General features: G+C 40.2%; 2 protein-coding genes across 2 annotated transcripts; both read right to left on the bottom strand.

The window, feature by feature from the left end:
- Window positions 1-3,890: 3,890 nt before the first annotated feature.
- LOC135236483 (extracellular calcium-sensing receptor-like) lies at window positions 3,891-7,718 on the bottom strand. Its single transcript, XM_064302907.1, has 5 exons — window positions 7,456-7,718; window positions 6,120-6,917; window positions 5,418-5,642; window positions 5,205-5,328; window positions 3,891-4,983 (listed from the first exon to the last, which is right to left on the bottom strand). Exons 1-5 carry the CDS (start codon window positions 7,714-7,716, stop codon window positions 4,070-4,072), a joined length of 2,322 nt encoding a protein of 773 aa, XP_064158977.1. The 5' UTR covers window positions 7,717-7,718; the 3' UTR covers window positions 3,891-4,069.
- Window positions 7,719-14,486: 6,768 nt separating this feature from the next.
- LOC135236675 (extracellular calcium-sensing receptor-like) lies at window positions 14,487-19,826 on the bottom strand. The gene is made up of 6 exons (XM_064303159.1): window positions 19,621-19,826; window positions 18,628-18,922; window positions 17,002-17,799; window positions 16,336-16,557; window positions 15,625-15,748; window positions 14,487-15,400 (listed from the first exon to the last, which is right to left on the bottom strand). The coding sequence occupies exons 1-6, from the start codon at window positions 19,824-19,826 to the stop codon at window positions 14,487-14,489; spliced, it is 2,559 nt and encodes an 852-aa protein (XP_064159229.1).
- Window positions 19,827-21,369: the final 1,543 nt, after the last annotated feature.

Genomic DNA, 21,369 nt, shown 5'->3' with positions numbered 1-21,369 from the left:
ATTTACAAAATGACTGACTGTCATGATTTTTTAATTATTTTAATTATTTTGTCTCCAATCCGCATAAGAATCCTTTTCTCACCACACAGGCATGTTGGATAAATTAGGTGTTTTATTTGTTGATGCACTTGTGCTCGTTATTCAGTGCCGGATGTCAAATGAGGGTGTTAATGGTTAAAACTGCTGAGTTCAGAAAATTAAACATATTTCACATAGTCCTCACTCACCTGACAGGTGTTTCATTTATGCCACAACTAACCAAAAGTAGTGGAGTATGAAACTAGAGAAGACTGGGGCAGGTTGGCACAGGGTTCGGTTGGCACACAGCTATTTTCTGGTCCTTTGAAAGTCAGAGAAAACAGTAATATCAATATGTTTGTTTTCTTGAGTTGCAGTCATGTTAAAACATATTAAATCATCTGACAAGTACTTAATATTTCAGTTTTGTAGTATCAAAAGTAAAGGAATAATGGACTTCACACTAAATCATAAACTTGTGTTTTTTTTTTTGTTTGTTTTTTTTTTTCAGACAGAAATATTGAAACTATATTACTGCCAGTTAGTGGAGATAGGAATCAGCTTAATTTTGATTTAATATTTGAAAGTATGTCATGAGTGATGTTAGCTGGGAAACATTGTACTATCCCAAACGTGGGTCTCAATATGAGTTGAATTGTTTGGAACACTGATTTTGGGGTTATGCCAACCAACCCTGGTACAGATGTTTAGTTAATGAGAGTTTCAATTCTATTTTATGTAATAATTACCATACATTTTATATTTAATATATTTATTGTATTTATGTTTATTCCATTGAATATTCATACTTTCTAATTAATTAAGTATAGATGATGATTAACAGTGATTGTAACACACCGCGACACACCCCTTTTCTGAACAGAAGAGTTGGACACAGGAATATTTGAGAATCAGGGAATATTCCGATCTTTAGCCTTGGTGTTCAAAAGCACAAAAAGCTCAAGACATTCAGGCTGGAGGTCGCAGATGCACTTATTCACGGTGGAAAGAAGAAGGGAAGGCCCTCCAAGGGAAGGGAGGAGGATGTGCCCACCAGATGCATCCAAAGACCAACAACCCCAAGACCTGTGAATGATGTCCGCTATGATCAAGTGGATCACTTCCCAGTTTTTATTGACAAGGGAAGGTGCAGGTTCTGCCCAGATGAACAGACAACCATCTCCTGTCAGAAATGTGGTGTTCGTCTGTGCATCGTCACCGGGAAAAGCCCACGCAACTGCTTCCAAAATTTCACAAAAAATGAGAGTGGAAAGAAGGAGGAGGAGGAATGAGAGAGAGGAAGTGAAAGGCATTGTGGTTGTTCATTTGTATGTGCCTTGTCCTTTTTGAATCAGTTAAAAAATGTTATTGTTGAAAAATGAATTGTAATGTACTTTTGTTTTTACGTTACTTTTTATGTGGTTGATATTCACTTGTTAGAACTGGATTGGTAGAACTGAAGGTTGTGGTAGGCCTATACTTTGAGAGAAATTATCAAATCAGTTTAAAAACTTGTATGTGTGATGTAAATGACCAGAGAAAACAAGAATGTATCACTTCTCTTTATCAAATAAAACATTAAAATGTTTACCATTTTGGCTGTTTTTACACCTTAATAGGGCATCCTGGGAGATACAACTCATAAAATCTGAAATATACAACATATTAAAAAAAAATATGTATGGAAATGTTTTACTTGGGTGCAAATGAGATAAGGAGTAACATAAAAAAAAATTTACAACTCATTTTCCACTCCTGCCTGTTTAAGGGTTAAGCACTTTAAAGAGAGAGAGAATTCAGTCACTATAAACAAACAAAACAGCTTTGCCCTTCACCCTCACAGGATTGTGGTAAAAATAATAAAGCAACACAACAAACTAAAATAACAAAGACAAAATAACGAAACTACAAAACACTTTCCAGCCTTATTCGTGCTGGTACGTTCCTCTCTGTCAGTTTGCCTCTTCCTTGGTCACAGACCCCTACTGGGAAGAAAGCACACTTCAAATAGCTGGATTAATTACTGAAGCACTCCAGGTGCATGTGCCTACTTAACCAGTAGGCACGGTCCTCAGACTGCCCCGAACCTTTCCCACAAACCGACCCCTGCCACAGTGATGTTTACAACGACAGTCACATGTTGAATTCAGTTCGATTAGTTAGTACCGTGGACATGCTGCAGTATTTTTAAGTGTTGTACAAGGGCATAATATGTTTTGTTAGAAGCAGTGGGAAATGCCCAGGATAAAAATGAGAGCAGTTATATAACACTTAACCTGCACAAAAAAGTCAAATAAAATAATGAACTAATCATTATCATAAGTCAAGAATTTAATTAGAATCAAGTGTCTTAGTGCTGAGTTAAAGCAAAAACCTACACACACACTTTTTGGATACGACTGGATACCCCTGCTTTATGTGGTCGCATTTGTCTTTTTTACTGCAGTGATACTCAATCCTGATTCTAGAGAGCCACAGCGCCTGCTGGTTTTTGTTTGTTCCTTATGGTCAGCATCCAATTCAGACCTAAGAAACCTCTAACGCCAGCCGTCCCTGCGGCTATACAGGGCCAGGAGGATGGAACACTGGCTCAAAGACATGCTTTTGTAGAATTTAAACTTCCATCCATGTTCACTTTCCTTCCTGAATCTCCTTATATTAGATCAACTAATTGTTGTTATAAATTACTCAATTGGAAACTCGCTTTTACAAGTAGTCACTTTAATGAGCCGTTGCAGTGCCTATGGGGACCCTTGGAGGATAACATAAGTTTAAATCTCGACAGGTCACATGGTGAAAACAAACTGGTGGCTCTATTCATGAGGAACAGTGGCTAAGATGATGTTGGCTTTGAAGTCTGTGTAAAAGACCACATCAAATACGGACAACCATGGTCAGCACGCATACTGCTCAACCAAGATGTCCTTCCATTGGTTCAAGATTCAAGGCAAAATGGATGAGCAAATCAACTAAAAGCAAATATCAATCTTGGTCATGAGTGGGCAATTTTATGAAGAAAAATATGTTATGGCTGTTGAATACATACCACAACAACCCCCCCCCCCCCTTCAAAAATAAATAAATAAATACATTTTGTTACTAAAAACCCTTAGAAGTACCTTTGCTTTTACCCACTTATTTTCCAAATTATCACATCATTGAACAGTTGTTCTGAAGAGTGTTTCATGCTGACATAAGTGGCTAACGCTGTGATTCTGATAAGTGTCAGAAGTGGAGAGATTGATGTGTGTGAACTGCTCTATCAGTCTCATGAACCTCAATGCACCTCTGTTGGCTGTGGAGGTGACAGTATAACATTTCTTGATTTTTCTCAGTTTCACGTACTTCAAAAGTCAATGTATGGCAGGTGTTCATTTTATGCTCATAAACAAATAATCCCTGTACACCCCTTCTGTTAAATGGAGAATGGCTGGTGGACAAACAAGCATGTCTGATCATGCAGTATGTTTTTGGTTACCTGAGAGCTGTCTGCAGGATATCTGTGGGAGTCCCTTCTAAGATCATATTACCAAATAGTTTTCAAACAAATGATCACCAGGCAAAAAATAATCCGCCCTCACAAAAGAATGAGCTGAAAACAGCTATGCCCTCCCAGCCCTGAAAAACAAATGTATTGTTAAATGGCAGCTGCAATAATTTTCAGAAATACCTGCAGCACTCTTCTGCAGCTCCCAAAGGAGTAAGACTGACTCTGCTTGCTCTCCAGAAACAGCACTCTGCAGGCAGAGGCTTTGTTCTCCTTGAAACTTGTAAGTTAAGTTCCAATCTTGCTACTTTTCTTGGTGCATTTTCAGTAAGGACTGAACAATTGCACAGAAACACAAACACCAGAAAACACAAACACCCTGGTTCATCAATATTTTATTGCTGATATGAAATCCCTGAATAGATAATAAACGGTCCTTTGAGAATGGTCCATAAACCTATGTACTTTTTCACTCAAAGAAATATACAGCAGAAGAAATAACATAGTAAACATTTAAATATAATCAACATTACTGACAATATTACTGACATTTTTTCATGGGCTTCAGAAAGATTTTGACGGTATTTTCCCCATCATGTGCTTTTTGGTATTTTGCTCAGGCCGAAACAATATTATGAAGCATTTAGGGACAAAAATGCAAACAATCAAACCAAAGCTGGAAGCCAAAATTGCGAATATCTCCACAGCTACAGTGAACTTTCCTGGTGAGCTGACATATGCTGGTATAAAGGTAATCCAGACTGCACAGAATATGAGAATGCTGAATGTGATGAATTTTGCTTCATTGAAGTTGTCAGGCAGCTTCCTGGCCAGAAAAGCTAAAACAAAGCACAGTAGAGAGAGGAGCCCAATATAACCCAGCACAGCCCAGAACCCCACTGCTGATCCTACATCACATTCTAGAATGATCTTTTCTTTGTAGTGCTTCATGTTCTTGTTGGGGAATGGAGGGGATATTGTTAACCAAAGCACACAAATAAGGACCTGTATGAGAGTGAAAGAAAGAACACTCAGTCTCTGCTGGGTGGGCCCAAACCACTTCATGACATTACTGCCTGGAAGTGTAGCCCTGAAAGCCATTAACACCACTATTGTTTTCCCCAGAACACAAGAGATGCAGAGGACAAAGGTGATGCCGAATGCAGTGTGGCGTAACATACAGGACCACTCAGAGGGCTGGCCGATGAAGGTAAGAGAGCAAAGGAAACACAGTTTCAATGAAAAGACCAGCAGGAAGCTGAGCTCTGAGTTGTTGGCTTTCACAATGGGAGTGTCCCTGTGTCTGTAAAACACGGCAGCCACCATGATGGCCAAGCAGGCCCCAGTCACCGAACAAGCCGCCAGGATGATCCCCAGAACCTCGTGGAAAGATAAGAACTCAACAGGCTTCGGTACACATGCATCCTTCTCAGCATTCGACCAGTAGTCGACTGGACAGGTGATACATTCCAGGGAATCTGCACAAAAGAGAGAAAAGTTAATTGTTCAGGAGAGTGCAGAGGTCAGGGCATGAAAAAGAGGTCTGAGGGCTGTGGGATTGAAACATTTAACTCTAGTTTTCAACATGTGAAAGCCTGTAAAATGCATTGATTAAAAAATACATATTCAGCATTTACTTCTGCTAAATGCAATATATTTCATGTGCTACATATAGGTAATTATTTCTGCTTTTCTGTACCTGTGACATTGCTGATTTCTCCCTCAGCACAGGGCACACAGTCATAGCAGCAGACAGGCCTTCCTCTCTGCATGACCTTCCGGGTGCCTGGGGGACAGCTTTCACTGCACACTGACATAGGCACCTTCAAAAAAAACAAATATCACAGCATGGAACCAACTGTGACATGTCACCATATCTGTGTCATGGAATTACATTTGAATGTGAAATTACCTGTAGCTGGTCACCTGCCCAGGTAATTTTCTTGTTCATGATCAACAACACCTGTCCATCTGGAGCAGATGCATTATAGTGGCCCACAGTCACAAACTCCATGTGCCCATCCCCCATCACTTGCCAGTTCACCAACTCATATGTAGCCACTGGATCTCCATTGGTATCAAAGGAGACTGTGTACCCATTCCTGGAGAAGTTCACTTTTCTCAGGTGCTCCATGACCTGATGGGAGGAAGCCAGTGGGTTGATAGTACACCTGCTAGTAACCAGCTCAACTTTCACTCAACCTTCACATTATCCATCCACTCAGTATTCTCCAATAACCACATCCTCACATTCTTGACAGCGGTATATGCCTGTCCCAGATTTTTGAGGCCAGCATAAAAATTAGCAGGTCTTTCACATTCCACATCAGTATATTCACCATGAAAATAACCTGTTCTACTGATTTAAAGAAATTTACGTAGCTTAATGCTATATTTTTTTGTGGCCTTTTAGGTAGTAAGTTGTGTACTGTGGGTAAAACTGTGTTTGCTGAATTATTATTTGTAATATGCACTGCAATATTGAATACTCTCAAAATATATATTATAAGGGCATCAGCCTAATAATAACAATACTAATAATAATAACAACAAGTATAACAGTGTTGATGCCCTTAATCATTATAGTCGAAAGATTGTATAATAAACCATTTACCTGCCTGGGCTGAACTTGCATACTTGTGTTGCAGTGGGGTGGATCATCAGATTCGTCTGTGCAGATGATGCTGTGTATGGCATGGGCTATTGCATACACAGCCTTGTACACCATGTTGGAGATGCGCAGCTGGGATGTGTCTGTGTAGGGATTCTGCAGATCTCGCAGATTCTGTTTTCCATCACATGTTTTCTGGCCTGCTGCAGTCTGACTTCCCCCCAGGCTGCAGCCAAAAGCGCTCTCCCAGAACTCTGTGAGGAGTGGTGAGTGGGAAACCTGTGCCAGCCCCAGGTCCAACAGGAAGTCCCGCAGCCCTGGAATGACTGAGCGGCGGATGGCAAAGCCGATGGCACCGGCGAACAGATGGAACTTCAGCATCTTGCGGTCCATGACCCATGACTCACTCCCAATCCACTGTAGCGGTGCCAGCACCTTGCCTTCCAGCTCTGACAGCAATACCAGCATGTCGCCAGGGGAAATGAATGCCACAATGACCCGGGCCGTGGACCTGCTGATGACCTCTGCCACGTGTCGCACTTTTGCACGAGGGTAGGTCCTGTACAGCGCCTCTGAATACTCCACGCAGATGCCCTCTGCCTGTGCAGCCTGCAGGAAGGCGGCCATCCCGTTGTTCCCATAGTCTGAGTCGCTCCTCACCGCCCCAATCCAAGTCCAGCCAAAATGCTTGACTAGTCTAGCCAGGGCTTCTGCCTGGTAGTAGTCACTGGGGATGGTCCTGGAGAAGGTGGGGTATTGCAGCTTGTCACTAAGACAGGCACAGGTGGCATAGTGGCTCACCTACAGCTCCATGAAAGAAAAGATGTATATTTTAATAGTGATTGTAACATTATTATATCCATGAATATTAGTAATTCAAAATATCTCTACATGCCTATCTGCAGTGCAGTCTGTAAGTATATAAAGAATGTAAAGACTCTCAAAATAAAGCTTACATTCTGCTCTTTAAACTCATATTCATTGTTTCATTTCAAATCGATTGTGCTAGAGTTGATAGCCAAGACAACAAAATGTGTGTCCCCTTACAAACACTTATGTATTTATTTATCTATTCAGTACTAATACATTAGCACTGTGCACAAATACATGCAGCCATTCATCAAGTTTTTCAGAAGTACGAATCTGAATGCAAAATATATCGTGGCTATCATCTCTATTTACAGATTACTAAAATTACTTATTACTAAAAAATATTTACTTATTGTATATTAGCTAATCTCTCCGATTTATGTCAAATACATTTGACATACATGTGCAGGGGTTATATAATGATAATGTATTGGAACATGCACACGAGGACTGGGCAGGAGGAGCTCACCTGGGGGATTCCGAAGGGTCCTAGAATTCTGGACATGGCGATGGAAGAAGTGGAGCTAGAGTCGCCCAAAACAGCATGTACAGTGGTAGACTTTGAGCAGGACTGGTTGGGAAAGAAGACTGGCTCAATGCCATTAACCAGCTGGAACACAACCTTCACAGCCACTGGCACAGAGGCACAAGAGTCATGGATCTGGTAGCCCAGAGTTACACCTGGCAGGAGCTCTGAGCTGTTGTTGATTTCCTTGATGGCAAAAACCATGGTTCTAGCAAAGCGCACTTCCCGGAAATCTAAACTGTTTTGAACAACAATATGGTGTGAACATAACATATCAGTACATGCAATAAGTTGTCCAAAGACAGGAATGTAAAAATATAGCTTTTATTTTCATTTAATTAGACATATTCTATATTTAGATAATAAAAAAAGAGTGAAGCATGAAGCAGGAGCGGTAAGCAAGAAAGATCAACAGATTTTGGCAGAAGGTGCTCTTGGAGTTATAATGAATGGTTCCATTTTGTCTCTATATTTTATATTTATTAGACTTCTAGAATTACAGAACTTAATATTTATGAAATTGCTAAATATATTTGTATATGTTTTATAAGAGAATACTTGATTGCTCAAAGCATGTGTACCGGCTTACTTTGAATGTGAAACAGATGGTAAATAATGTGTGAAATAATCAAAATAATAATCCTGTAAATATTGTGTGAAATAATAAAATCGCACCGACAACATACATAATATTTACAAAATAAAATAAAAGAAAACAAACTTAACAAGTTTTTAAAGTGAAGAGTAAATCTTCACTTTATTACAAAACCTGTGGAGATCATAATATATGTAGAACAATATATATTGCAATATATTTGCATTCTACAGTTCATGTACGTAATGCATTGTATGATGTGTTTTGTTTATATTTATGTATGTATCTCATAGATCAACATTATATGTCCACAGGCCTCCACAGTTTTCTTCCTCCCTTCACTGACCTCCCTGTACAGTGTGGCGCTTTGGGTCGGCTGGTGTAGTTGTTCTCAGTGTTGATCAAATTGTAGTGGATGGTAAAAACGCCTCCGATCACAAAGTCCCCAGGTTCGGAGAATGAAGCAGGCCTGGGGGTCCCCTGCAGTGTGCACCCCGACCCTGAACTTCCCTTTGCCAGGGTGAGATTTCCAGCCATCAGTGCCAGAACCAGCGTGGTCCAGATCGCCTCCATGCTTTCATAACAGGATGTGGTGCTCTCACATGTTTAAATACCCTCCTGGAGCACAACCCTCTGAGCTCATGGAGAGGGAGAGGCATTCCCTTCTTGGAGGAGGGGCTATGTATTATTTATAAAATTCAATTTTTTTTATTTTGTGTCCAATCCTCTTAAGAATCCTCTTCTCACCACACCGGCATACTCAACCACACACGATTGTAAAACTGAACTGAGGTGTGCTGTTTACTTACTGGCACCTGAATCAATTAGCTCCCTGAATTTGATGCAGCAATAATTACTATCAGTGTCAACTCTGCTGGTTCAAAATTGCCACATTACCTAATTTGACCGTAATAATATTGGGCCACATATTACATACATTTAATTTTTGCCTACAAATCATTAAATGGGCTAGCTCCAACATATCTCTCTGTCCTGTTACATCCACACGTCCCATCAAGGTCACTCAGGTCTGCTGACCAGTTGCTTCTAGTTGTCCCAGGATCTAGGTTGAAGCAGAGGGGAGATCGCACTTTTGCAGTGGTAGCCCCCAAACTCTGGAACGAGTTGCCTCTGCATGTTAGGCTTGCCCATACAGTGCCTGTTTTTAAATCCCATCTTAACACACATTTTTATTCTTTGGCTTTTAACTCAGTATGAGAGTTGCCCTTCTATTTCTTGTGATCTGTTTTATTATTTTATTGTCCTTTTGTCTTTTAAACTGGTCTGTGTGTTTTTATTGTGTTGTTTTTAGGGTTTTGCTATTTCTGATTGTACAGCACTTTGGTCAGCTGTTGTTGTTTTTAAAGTGCTTTATAAATAAATTTGGATTGGTTTGGATTGGATAAATCATGTTTACAGCTCACAAGATGAAATAAAAATTATGAAAAACTAAATTATTTATGTCAGGTTAATAAATAGCATAAATATGAGAAATTAATTTACCTAAAACAGCGATGTTTTTCATGAGTAATGATTGTTCATATATAAGTGCCAGACCAGTCCAAACTGTGCATCCTCTGGATAGGCATGGATACCTGGTGTGGTAATGTGGGACAAGGGTGAGAGCAAAGTATTTATGTCCTGCAATCACATGGACTGGACTGGTTCATTTTGTGTATATTATGGCTACCACATATAAATAATAAAATATTAGAACACCAAACAAAAGACAGTGTTGGAAACCTGGACATTTATTCCAGTCATATCTCTGCTATAAAAATCATTTTTGCACATTCAATTTTTTCCGTCCAGAGGGTGCCTCACCACCTCTTGCTGTGGGTACTCCCGAGGCCTCGTGTCCCCTGCCCTCTTCAGCCAAAAGCCGCCACCACCCCACCGCCAGCATGCTCATGGTTATATACAAACATTGTGGACAGGGTAAGTGTCCTGATATTGTATTTTGTCTGCCATTTATTGTAGAAAGGCACACAGTGTCTTTGAAAGGGAGTGGTTGGCAAGGTATGTTTAGAAGGACCTTTTAAGTGACTTAGGGTGTTTTTACACCTGTGCTTTTTAGTCTGGTTAAATCGGACTTTGGTTCGTTTTCCCCCTTGGTGCGATTCGTTTGGGCAGGTGTGAACACAGTAATCGCACTCGGATGTGGACCAAAACAACCGCACCGAGACCCTTGTGAGGAGGTGGTCTCGGTCTGGTCCCAAACGAACTCTGGAGCGCTTCGTTTGTGGTGGGAACGTGATCCGACCTCGATCCGACCCAACTACCAGGTGTACCCCGCAAGTTTGAGCTAAATGGCTCTTGTAACCATTTTATTATATTTTATTACATTAGCTCCTTTGTTCTGCTCAGTCGTCTGAAGGCAGCATGTCTTCTTTGCAAAGTGTAAAGCAGTATAGTATTTTCAAGACGTTTCCTCAAAGTGCATTCGGCATTCTGCTGGTATAGTTTTGCCTGGTATATTGCCCAGATAATTACCACGGTTATGAGCAAATGCCAACTCTGCCGTTGCTCCATGTTAAATTGCATAGCAATGTTTCTCTCACAGAAATATGCACTAGCCTAGAACACAGGACCATCTTCCTGTATTTACTTTCTTGCTCCCGCCCAAGACACATCTGACCAATAAGCGGAATGAACGTGCACGTGGTTCGTAGTGATGCATTTTGGTTCGCTTAGATTTTTCTCTGTGTGAAAAGAGACCGAACCAAGGGGAAAACGCTCCAAGTTTACAAACTCATCAATTGATTCGGACCAGAGTAAACAAACGAAAGGTGTAAAAACGCCCTTAGACTGATGAGGAGGGCGTCCAGTTTGTCTCCCTTTGTTTTCTCGCATGGTACTTCAGTCCTCCGCCAGCTAGAGGTCGCGATAGCCTTTGTCAAGCCCTTTCTCAAACAGTCCCCTTTGCACCATCTCAATAACCTGATACAGTAATTGGCCCTAATTAAGCACAGATGATCACTGACCACTATGTTTAGGAGCAGTCACATGTTATATTTAGTTTGAATGCTTACTTCCGTGGATGTCTTGTGGTTTTTTAAGTGTTGTACAAGGGCATGTTATGTTTTCTTTGATGCAGTGGGAAATGCCCACAATATAATTGAGAGCAATTATATAACCTTTCTTGATACAGTGGGAAATGCCCACAATATAAATGAGAGCAGTTATATTACCTTTCACAACATTCACAAAAAAGATATATAAAAAATGAATTCATGATTCAAATAATTAAGTCAACATGGTCTTCGATCAAGAATCTAATAGAATCAAACATCTTAGTGCTGGGCTAAAGCAAAAACCTGCACACTTCTACCCTTTTTGGAGAAGATACCCCTCCTTTATATGGTTGCATTTTCCATTTCACTGCTTCACTCACTCCTGCTCTCCTGAGATCTACAGCGCCTGCTGGTTTTTGTTTTTTCTTTAAAGTTAACAACAGATTCAGACCCAAGAAACCAGATGACCTAAGTTAACTGTGTAATCAACTGTTTTAACTTACCAATTGCTGTGCTCCTGAAGTGCTGAGTAACAAAGAAGGCCAGCAGGCCCCACAACTCTACAGGACCAGGAGTGAGGAGCACTGGCTTAAAGACATGCTATTTATAGAATCTAAACTTCCATCAATATTCGCAAACTGATGGGCCCTATTCATGAGGAGCAGTGGCTAAAGATGATGTTGGCTTTAAAGTCTGAGTGAAAGACATCAACTAGGGTTAACCATGGTCAAAATGCGTACTCCTCAACATGGACTTCTGTGCATTGGTTCAAGATTCACGGCAAAATGGTCGAGCAAATCAACTGAATGTAAATATCAATCTTGGTCATGAGCAGGTGATTTAATAAAGAACAGCATGTTATGGCTGTTGAATACATACCACAACACCTCTACCCCCCTCCAAAACAGAGAAATTTTAATGCTAACAACACTTTGAAGTATACTTGTTACCACTTACTTTCCACATTATCAATATAATTATTTATAATTGTTATTTTGATACCAGACACTTTTGGGGCATTGATATAATAATATAATAATTAGCCTACAATCTAATGTGTCAAAAATATAGCATGGGGGCTTCAGACCTATATACATTGTGATTATGCAATGGCTTATTTACCAATAGCCTACTTACTGTATGCTAAAATGTGTAGTTGCGTTAAAAATGTGTGCACTTTTTTATAACAGCTTGTTATAGACTACTGTCTTCTCATAACAGAACAGGGATCTTTCTGGACCCCATATATGGGACGTTTTCACAATGTTATTTTGGTTAAAAATAACATAGATAGATATAAGACATAGCCTATTATTTTTTAAATTAAAATATAGTTGGAAAAAAACTGGACCCACGTTTAACTTCCTGCTTTTATGACTTTTTATAGGGCACCAAGGGCTATAAAAATTATCAAGTACATTCCCATGGGACCTTTGGTTCATAGTAGTTGACTTAATTTTTAAATTATAATTATAATCTAGTTCTTCCTGTGTCTGCGTGGGTTTCCTCTGGGTACTCCAGTTTACTTCCACAGTCCAAAGAAATGCAGGTAGGCTAATTGGAGACACTAAGCTGCCCGTAGGTATGCGTATGTGAGTAAATAGTGAGTGGATGGTATGTGTGCCCTGCAATAGATTGCCGACCTGTCCAGGGTGTATTCTTGCCTCTTGTCCAATGCATGCTGGGATAGGCTCCAGCACTCCCCGCGACCCTGACCAAGATAAGTCGGTATAGTTTATGGATGGATGAAATAATAATCCATAAAAAATTGTCCAGAAGGTGCCAAGGGGAAATAAAGTGTTTTGCCAGATAAACCATGTCCACAGCAGAACTGGGTCAAGTATCTATTTGTTTTCAATTAAAATACTATTCTACGCTTTACTGATCTTGTCTGCTGTATTGGAACCAATGGAATACTCTCAAAAAGTGCAAACCCCACCTTCTGGTCATATTGGCAGGCTCAATTACACCAGGCAAGATCAACAGAGCACAAAAAAGTATTTGAATCCAAAACAAATACGTATTTGACCCAGATCTGGTCCACAGGCACCATTTACGAACCAAGTTAACCAAAAACCTTCTGGGGTTTCTATAGTCTGTATGTGCATGGACAACATTATCAATCATTTTTTTACAGATACTTTCCAGTATCTATTATGGTGTGGTAACTTGGAAAAAGTGTTCCTCAGACCTCTCACTTACCAATCGAGTAAGGATGTTGGACTTGCCGGCATTCTATTGGCTGTCTGTACCTCCGCCTCAGGCCGCTGATTCCAGTGTCCAATCTGCTTGGTCAGTTACACATCGGCGACAGAACGGCAAACACCTCATAAGAATTTGTCTGTTCAAATTCAGCCGTGAGAATTCCAAACAGAATGGTTTAAGTATTTTTGTTCCTATCTCTACAACAAACTGATTTAAATGAATACTCTTTTCACATAGCCCGATAATTTAGTCCACACGGCAGTGCTTTGCTTCATAGACAAAATTAACTTGTATTATTTATTTATTTTTGAAACTTGTTTTGCAAATTTAACACACGTTTACTTAAATCTATGCTATTTACTCATAGCCAAATTTACAAACCAACTAACACATTGCAATAAAATAAACATTTAATGATTGTATGCTTTGCTTAAAACTTTTATTTATTTCTTGTTGATGTATTTGAGTCGGATGGTTTGCAAACAAAAAAAAGTGAAAACTGACCCAAGCACTTTTACAGGAAACCACCTTTTTTAAACATTTTTAAAAAGCACCAACTTAACACTTTCCCTTCACAGAACCGATTAAAAATAAAATGTCACACACACACACACACACACCATGAACCCCAACAATAAATGCTACCAAAAATTAGTAATGAAATAATAATAAAAATTGTACAATTAATAATTAACTGACCTTATTGGCCTATTAGCCATCAATCAAATTTTGTCATTTAACGTGACCTATCTTCTTTCTTTCAGCCACACCTCCAGCTCCCCTCTGCAGCTCCTGAAGGAGTAAGACTGACTCTGCCTGCCCTCCAGCAACAGCACTCTGTAGGCATAGGCTTTGTTCTCCTTGGTACTTGCAAGTCAAGTTCCAATCTTGCTACTTTGCTTACTGAATTTTCAGTAAGGACTGAACAATTACACAGAAACACTAACACCCTGATTCGTAAATGTTTTATTTTCCTGAAAAGAAATCCCTGAGGGATTTAAATATTACAGATAAAAAATAAATTTATATTACAGATAAGAAATATGGTCTTCAAAAAATTTAGAGACATAAACTTTTTCACTTAAAGAAATATACAGCAGAAGAACATTTTAAATATAATCAACATTACTGAAGAAATTACTGACATTTCTTCATGTGCTTCAAAAGGATTTTGACGGCATTTTCCCCATCATGTGCTTTTTGGTATTTTGCTCAGGCCGAAACAATATTATGAAGCATTTTGGGAAAAAAATGCAAACGATCAAACCAAAGCTGGAAGCTAAAATAGCAAAGATTTCCACAGCCACAGTGAACTTTCCAGGTGAACTGACATATGCTGGTATAAAGGTGATCCAGACTGCACAGAATATGAGCATGCTGAATGTGATGAATTTGGCTTCATTGAAGTTGTCAGGCAGCTTACGAGCCAGAAAAGCTAAAACAAAGCACAATATAGAGAGGAGTCCAATATAACCCAGCACAGCCCAGAACCCCACTGTTGATCCTACATCACATTCTAGAATGATCTTTTCTTTGTAGTGCTTCATGTTTTTGTTTGGAAAAGGAGGACATGTTGTTAACCAAAACACACAAATTAGAACCTGTATGAGAGTGAAAGCAAGAACACTCATTCTCTGGTGCAGAGGCCCAAACCACTTCATGACATTACTGCCTGGAAGTGTAGCCCTGAAGGCCATTAACACCACTAGTGTTTTCCCCAGAACACAGGAGATGCAGAGGACAAAGGTGATCCCAAATGCAGTGTGGCGCAGCATACAGGACCAATCAGAGGGCTGGCCAATGAAGGTAAGAGAGCAAAGGAAACACAGTTTCAATGAAAAGACCAGCATGAAGCTCAGCTCTGAGTTGTTGGCTTTCACAATGGGAGTATCCCTGTGTCTGTAAAACACGACAGCCACCATGAAGGCCATGCAGGCCCCAGTCACAGAACAAGCTGCCAGAATGATCCCCAGAACCTCGTGGAAGGACAAGAACTCAACAGGTTTGAGTACACATGCATCCTTCTCAGCATTCGGCCAGTAGTCAGCTGGACAGGTTATACAGTCCAGGGAATCTGCAAAAAAGAGAGAAAACCTCATTAATTCAGGAGTGTGCAGAAGTGGTCAGGGCATGAAAAACAGGGCTCAGGGCTGTGGGATTGGAACATGTGACTAGTTTTCAACATCTAAAAGCCTGTAAAATACATTACTAAAAAAATAAATATTCAACATTTACTTTTGCTAAATGTGATATATTTAATGTGCTACATATAGCTAATTATCCCTTGTTTCTCGGTACCTGTAGCATTGCTAATTTCTCCCTCAGCACAGGGCACACAGTCATAGCAGCAGACAGGCCTTCCTCTCTGCACAGCCTTCCGAGTGCTAGGAGGACAACTTGCACTGCACACTGACACGGGCACCTTCAAACAAATATAACAGCAACAGACATGGAGCCAACTCTGACATGAACTAATGTTAGACGACATGAGTTCATGTCTCATGTTAGACAAGACATAGCCAGTCTTGTACCTTTTTATTTTTTCTTTCTTTTGATTTATCTCTATATGTTAAGTTTCCTTAGTGTGAATTTTTCTTTACTTTTCTTTGTTATCATAAAATGATAAAAGAGGGGACTGTGATAGAAAAATTATTCTTAGCTACAGCAATAAGAAACAGTAAACGGAAAATTACAAATGTACCTCTCACCCCTCCCTTAAAAGATGTGTTGTGCTGAACCGAAGGATATAAGGGAGGGGGAGAAGATTATACTTTATGCGAGACACACCTACGAAGTGTAAGCTTATAAAAGAGAAGGCTCTCTAGTGTTCAGAGAGCCTTCATGCAGAAACTATGTTTTTTTCTCTGTGTGAACTCTCCTATTTGGCCAAATAAATGGTTGAACTGAATATTGTGTGAAAGTCTATTTGACTCTTCGAACTTGGAGATCTAGAGAATGTCCACCACACCCCATATCTGGACATGAAATCACATTTGAATGTGAAATTACCTGTGGCTGGCCAACTGCCCAGGTAATGTTCTTGTTAATGATCAACACCTGTCCATCTGGAGCAGATACATCATAGTGGCCCACAGTCACAAACTCCATGTGCCCATCCCTCATCATCTGCCAGTTCACCAACTCATAAATGGCCACTGGGTCCCCATTGGCATCAAAGGAGACTTTGTACCCGTTCCTGGAGAAGTTCACTTTTCTCAGGCGCTCCGTGACCTGATGAAAGGAAGCCAGAGGGTTGATAGTACACCAGCTAGCAACCAGCTTAATTTCCATTCAGCCTCCATGTTAACAATCCATTCAGTTTTCCCCAATAACCACGTCCTCGCAGTCTTGATAATGGTATATGCCTTTCCCAGATTTTTGTGGCCAGCATAAAAATGAGGAGGTCTTTCACATTCCACATCAGTGTTCACCATGAAAATAATCTGTTCTGCTGATTGAAGGGCATTTAAGTGACTGAATGTTATATTTTGTTGCGGCCTTTTAGGTTGTATGTTGTGTGTTGTATCTTAAACTGTGCTTACTGAGTAATTATTTATAATTTTCACTGTAACATTGAATTCTATCTAAATCACAGTGGATTAGGGCATCACCCTAAAAAACAGTGTTGATGCCCGTATCCATTATAGTTGAAAAATTGCATAATGGACCGTTCACCTGACATGGTACAACCCGGATACTTGCGTTGCAGTGAGGTGGAGTGTTAGGTTCGTCTGTGCAGATGATGCCGTGTATGGCATGGGCTATTGCATACACAGCCTTGTATACCATGTTGGAGATGCGCAGGTGAGATGTGTCTGTGTAGGGGTTCTGCAGATCTTGCAGATTTTGGTTTCCATCGCATGTTTTCTGGCCCGCTGCAGTCTGACTTCCCCCCAGGCTGCAGCCGAAAGCGCTCTCCCAGAACTCTGTGAGGAGTGGTGAGTGGGAAACCTGTGCCGGCCCCAGGTCCAACAGGAAGTCTCGCAGCCCTGGAATGACTGAGCGGGGGATGCCGAAGCCGATTGCACCGGCAAACAGACGAAAATTCGACATCATGCGGTCAGTGACCCAGTCCTCACTCCCAATCCACTGTAGCGGTGCCATCAGCCTGCCTTCCAGCTCTGACAGCAATACGAGCATGTCGCCAGGGGAAATGAACGCCACAACAACACGGGCCGTGGACCTGCTGATGACCTCTGCCACACGTCGCACTTTTGCGCGAGGGTTGGTCCTATAGAGCGCCTCTGAGTACTCCACGCAGATGCCCTCTGCCTGTGCAGCCTGCAGGAAGGCGGCCATCCCGTTGTTCCCATAGTCTGTGTCGCTCCGCACCGCTCCGATCCAAGTCCAGCCAAAATGCTTGACTAGTCTAGCCAGGGCAGCGGCCTGGTAGTAATCACTGGGGATGGTCCTGGAGAAGGTGGGGTACTGCAGCTTGTCACTAAGACAGGCACATGTGGCATAGTGGCTCACCTACAGCTCCATGAAAGAAAAGATGCATACTTTAATAGTGATTGTAACATTATTATAGCCATGAATATTAGTAAATCAAAATATCTCTCTAGATGCCTATCTACAGTGTAGTTTGTAAGTATTTGGACTGTGATATATATATTTTTTCAGCTCCAGCAAATTGGATTTGAAATGAAACATTGAGTATGTAGTTGAAGTGCGAATTGTCAAGTTAATTTTGCATCATCAGCGAAAATACAGTTTTTCACTGCGAACGATTTGTAACCAAGGACTAAATATGTTGTCCTTAATTAATATGATGTTAATTTGTACAAATACTTTTGGTCCCCTAAAATGCAAGAAATGTGCACAAAAGGGCTGTACTTCCCACACTGATAACTCGATGTGAATGTAAAGACCCACAAATTAAAGCTTACATTCAGCTCTTTAAACTCATATTCATTGTTTCATTTCAAATCGATTGTGCTAGAGTTGATAGCCAAGACAACAAAATGTGTGTCCCTGTGCAAACGCTTACGAACGGCACTGTATTTATTTATCTATTCAGTACTAATACATTAGCACTGTGCACAAATACATGCAGCCATTCATCAAGTTTTTCAGAAGTATGAATCTGAATGCAAAATATATTGTGGCTAATTTGGGTAATGATAAGATCTCTATTTACAGATAACTAAAATTACTTATTACTAAAAATATTTACTTATTGTATATTCTATATTAATAGCTAATCTCTCCGATTTATGTCAAATACATTTATGAGTGCAGGGGTTATATAATGATAATATATTGGAACATGCACACGAGGACTGGGCAGGAGGAGCTCACCTGGGGGATGCCGAATGGTCCTAGAATTCTGGACATGGCGATGGAAGAAGTGGAGCTAGAGTCGCCCACAACAGCATGCACAGTGGTAGATTCTGAGCAGGACTGGTTGGGAAAGAAGACTGGCTCAATGCCATTAACCAGCTGGAACACCACCTTCACAGCCACTGGCACAGAGGCACAAGAGTCATGGATCTGGTAGCCCAGAGTTACACCTGGCAGGAGCTCTGAGCTGTTGTTGATTTCCTTGATGGCAAAAACCATGGTTCTAGCAAAGCGCACTTCCCGGAAATCTAAACTGTTTTGAACAACAATATGGTGTGAACATAACATATCAGGACATGCAAGAAGTTGTCCAAAGACAGGAATGTAAAAATATAACTTTCATTTAATTAGACATGTTCTATATTTAGATAATAAAAATGAGTGGAGCATGAAGCAAGAGCAGTAAGCGAGAAAGATCAACAGATTTTGGCAGAAGGTGCTCTTGGAGTTATAATGAATGGTTCCATTTTGTCTCTATATTTTATATTTATTAGACTTCTAGAATTAAAGAACTTAATATTTATGAAATTGCTAAATATATTTGTATATGTTTTATAAGAGAATACTTGATTGCCCAAAGCATGTGTACCGGCTTAATTTGAATGTGAAACAGATGGTAAATAATGTGTGAAATAATCAAAATAATATTCCTGTAAATAATGTGTGCAAGAATAAAATAGCACCCGAAACATACATACATTTTACAAAATAAAAGAAAAGAAAACAAACTTAACAAGTTTTTAAAGTGAAGAGTAAATCTTCATTACAATCTATTACAAAACCATAATATATGTAGAACAATATATATTACAATATATTTGCATTCTGCAGTTCATGTGCGTAATGCTTTGTATGATGTGTTTTGTTTATATTTATGTATGTATCTCCTAGATTCACATTATATGTCCACAGGCCTCCACATTTCAGAGATTTCTTCCTCTCTTCACTTACCTCCCTGTACAGTGTGGCGCTTTGGGTCGGCTGGTGTAGTTGTTGTCAGTGGTGATCACATTGTAGTGGATGTTAAAAAAGCCTCCGATCACAAAGTCCCCAGGTTCGGAGAATGAAGCATGCCTGGGGGTCCCCTGCAGTGTGCACCCTGACTCTGAACTTCCCTTTGCCAGGGTGAGATCTCCAGCCATCAGTGCCAGAACCATTGTGCTCCACATCGCCTCTATGCTTTCAGGACAGGATGTGGCACTCTCTCATGTTTAAATACCCTCCTGGAGCACAACCCTCTGAGAGCGAGAGGCATTCCCTTCTTGGGGAAAACATGTAGAGGAGGGGCTATATATTATTTACAAAATTACCAATGGTCATGATTCAATTTTTTTATTTAGTCTCCAATCCTCATAAGAATCCTCTTGTCACCATACCGGCATACTCAACCACACACGATTGTAAAACTGAACTGAGGAGTGTGCTGTATATTTACTTACACCTGAATAATTTTGCTCCCTGAAATTTATGCAGAAATAATTACCATCAGTGTCAACTCTCTGCTGGATCAAAATTGCCACATTACATAATTTGACCGTAATTATATTGGGCCACATATTACATAAATCATATTTACAGCCCACAGGATTAAATGAAAATTATGAAAAACTCAATTATTTATGTCAGGATAAAAATTAATTGACCTAAAGCTGCCATGTTTTTCATAAGTAATGATTGCTCATATATAAGTGCCAGACTAGTCCAAACTGTGCATCCTCTGGATATGCATGGACACCTGGTGTGGTAATGTGGGACAAGGGTGAGAGCAAAGTATTTATGTCTTGCAATCGCATGGACTGGACTGGTTCATTTTGTGTATATTATGGCTACCACAAATAAATATTAACATATTAGAACACCGAACAAAAGACAGTGTTGGAAAACTGGACATTTATTCCAGTCATATCTCTGCTATACAATTCATTTTTGCACATTCAGTTTTTTCCGTCCACAGGGTGCCTCACCACCTCTTGCTGTGGGTACTCCCGAGGCCTCGTGTCCCCTGCCCTCTTCAGCCAAAAGCTGCCGCCACCCATCGCCAGCATGCTCATGGTTAACATTCTGGACAGGGTAAGTGTCCTGATACTGTATTTTGTCTGCCATTTATTGTAGAAAGGCACACAGTGTCTTTGAAAGGGAATGGTTGGCAAGACATGTTTATAAGGAGCTTTTAAGTGACTTAGACTCATGAAATCTTTCATGAGGAGGGCGGCCAGTTTGTCTCCCTTTGTTTTCTCGCATGGTACTTCAGTCCTCCGCCAGCTAGAGGTCGCGGTAGCCGTTGTCAAGGCCTTTCTCAAACAGTTATCCCCTTTGCACCACCTCAATAACCTGATACAGTAATTGGCCCTAATTAAGGACAGATGATCATTGACAGCTATGTTTAGAAGCAGTCACGTGTTAGATTTAGTTCGAATGCTTCCATCTATTATATAAAATAATATAATAATTAGCCTACAATCTAATGTGTCAAAAATATAGCATGGGGGCTACAGACCTATATACATTGTGATTATACAATGGCTTATTTACCAATAGCCTACTTACTGTATGCGAAAATGTGTAGTTTATTTTACAATATAACATACAGTACTTGCATTAAAAATGTGTGCACTTTTTTATAACAGCTTGTTATTGACTACTGTCTTCTCATAACAGAACAGGAATCTTTCTTGACCCCATATATGGGACGTTTTCACA

Source organism: Anguilla rostrata, chromosome 12 (assembly GCF_018555375.3).
Source record: "Anguilla rostrata isolate EN2019 chromosome 12, ASM1855537v3, whole genome shotgun sequence".
NCBI lineage: Eukaryota > Metazoa > Chordata > Actinopteri > Anguilliformes > Anguillidae > Anguilla > Anguilla rostrata.
This window is presented reverse-complemented; position numbering and strand designations above follow the sequence as displayed.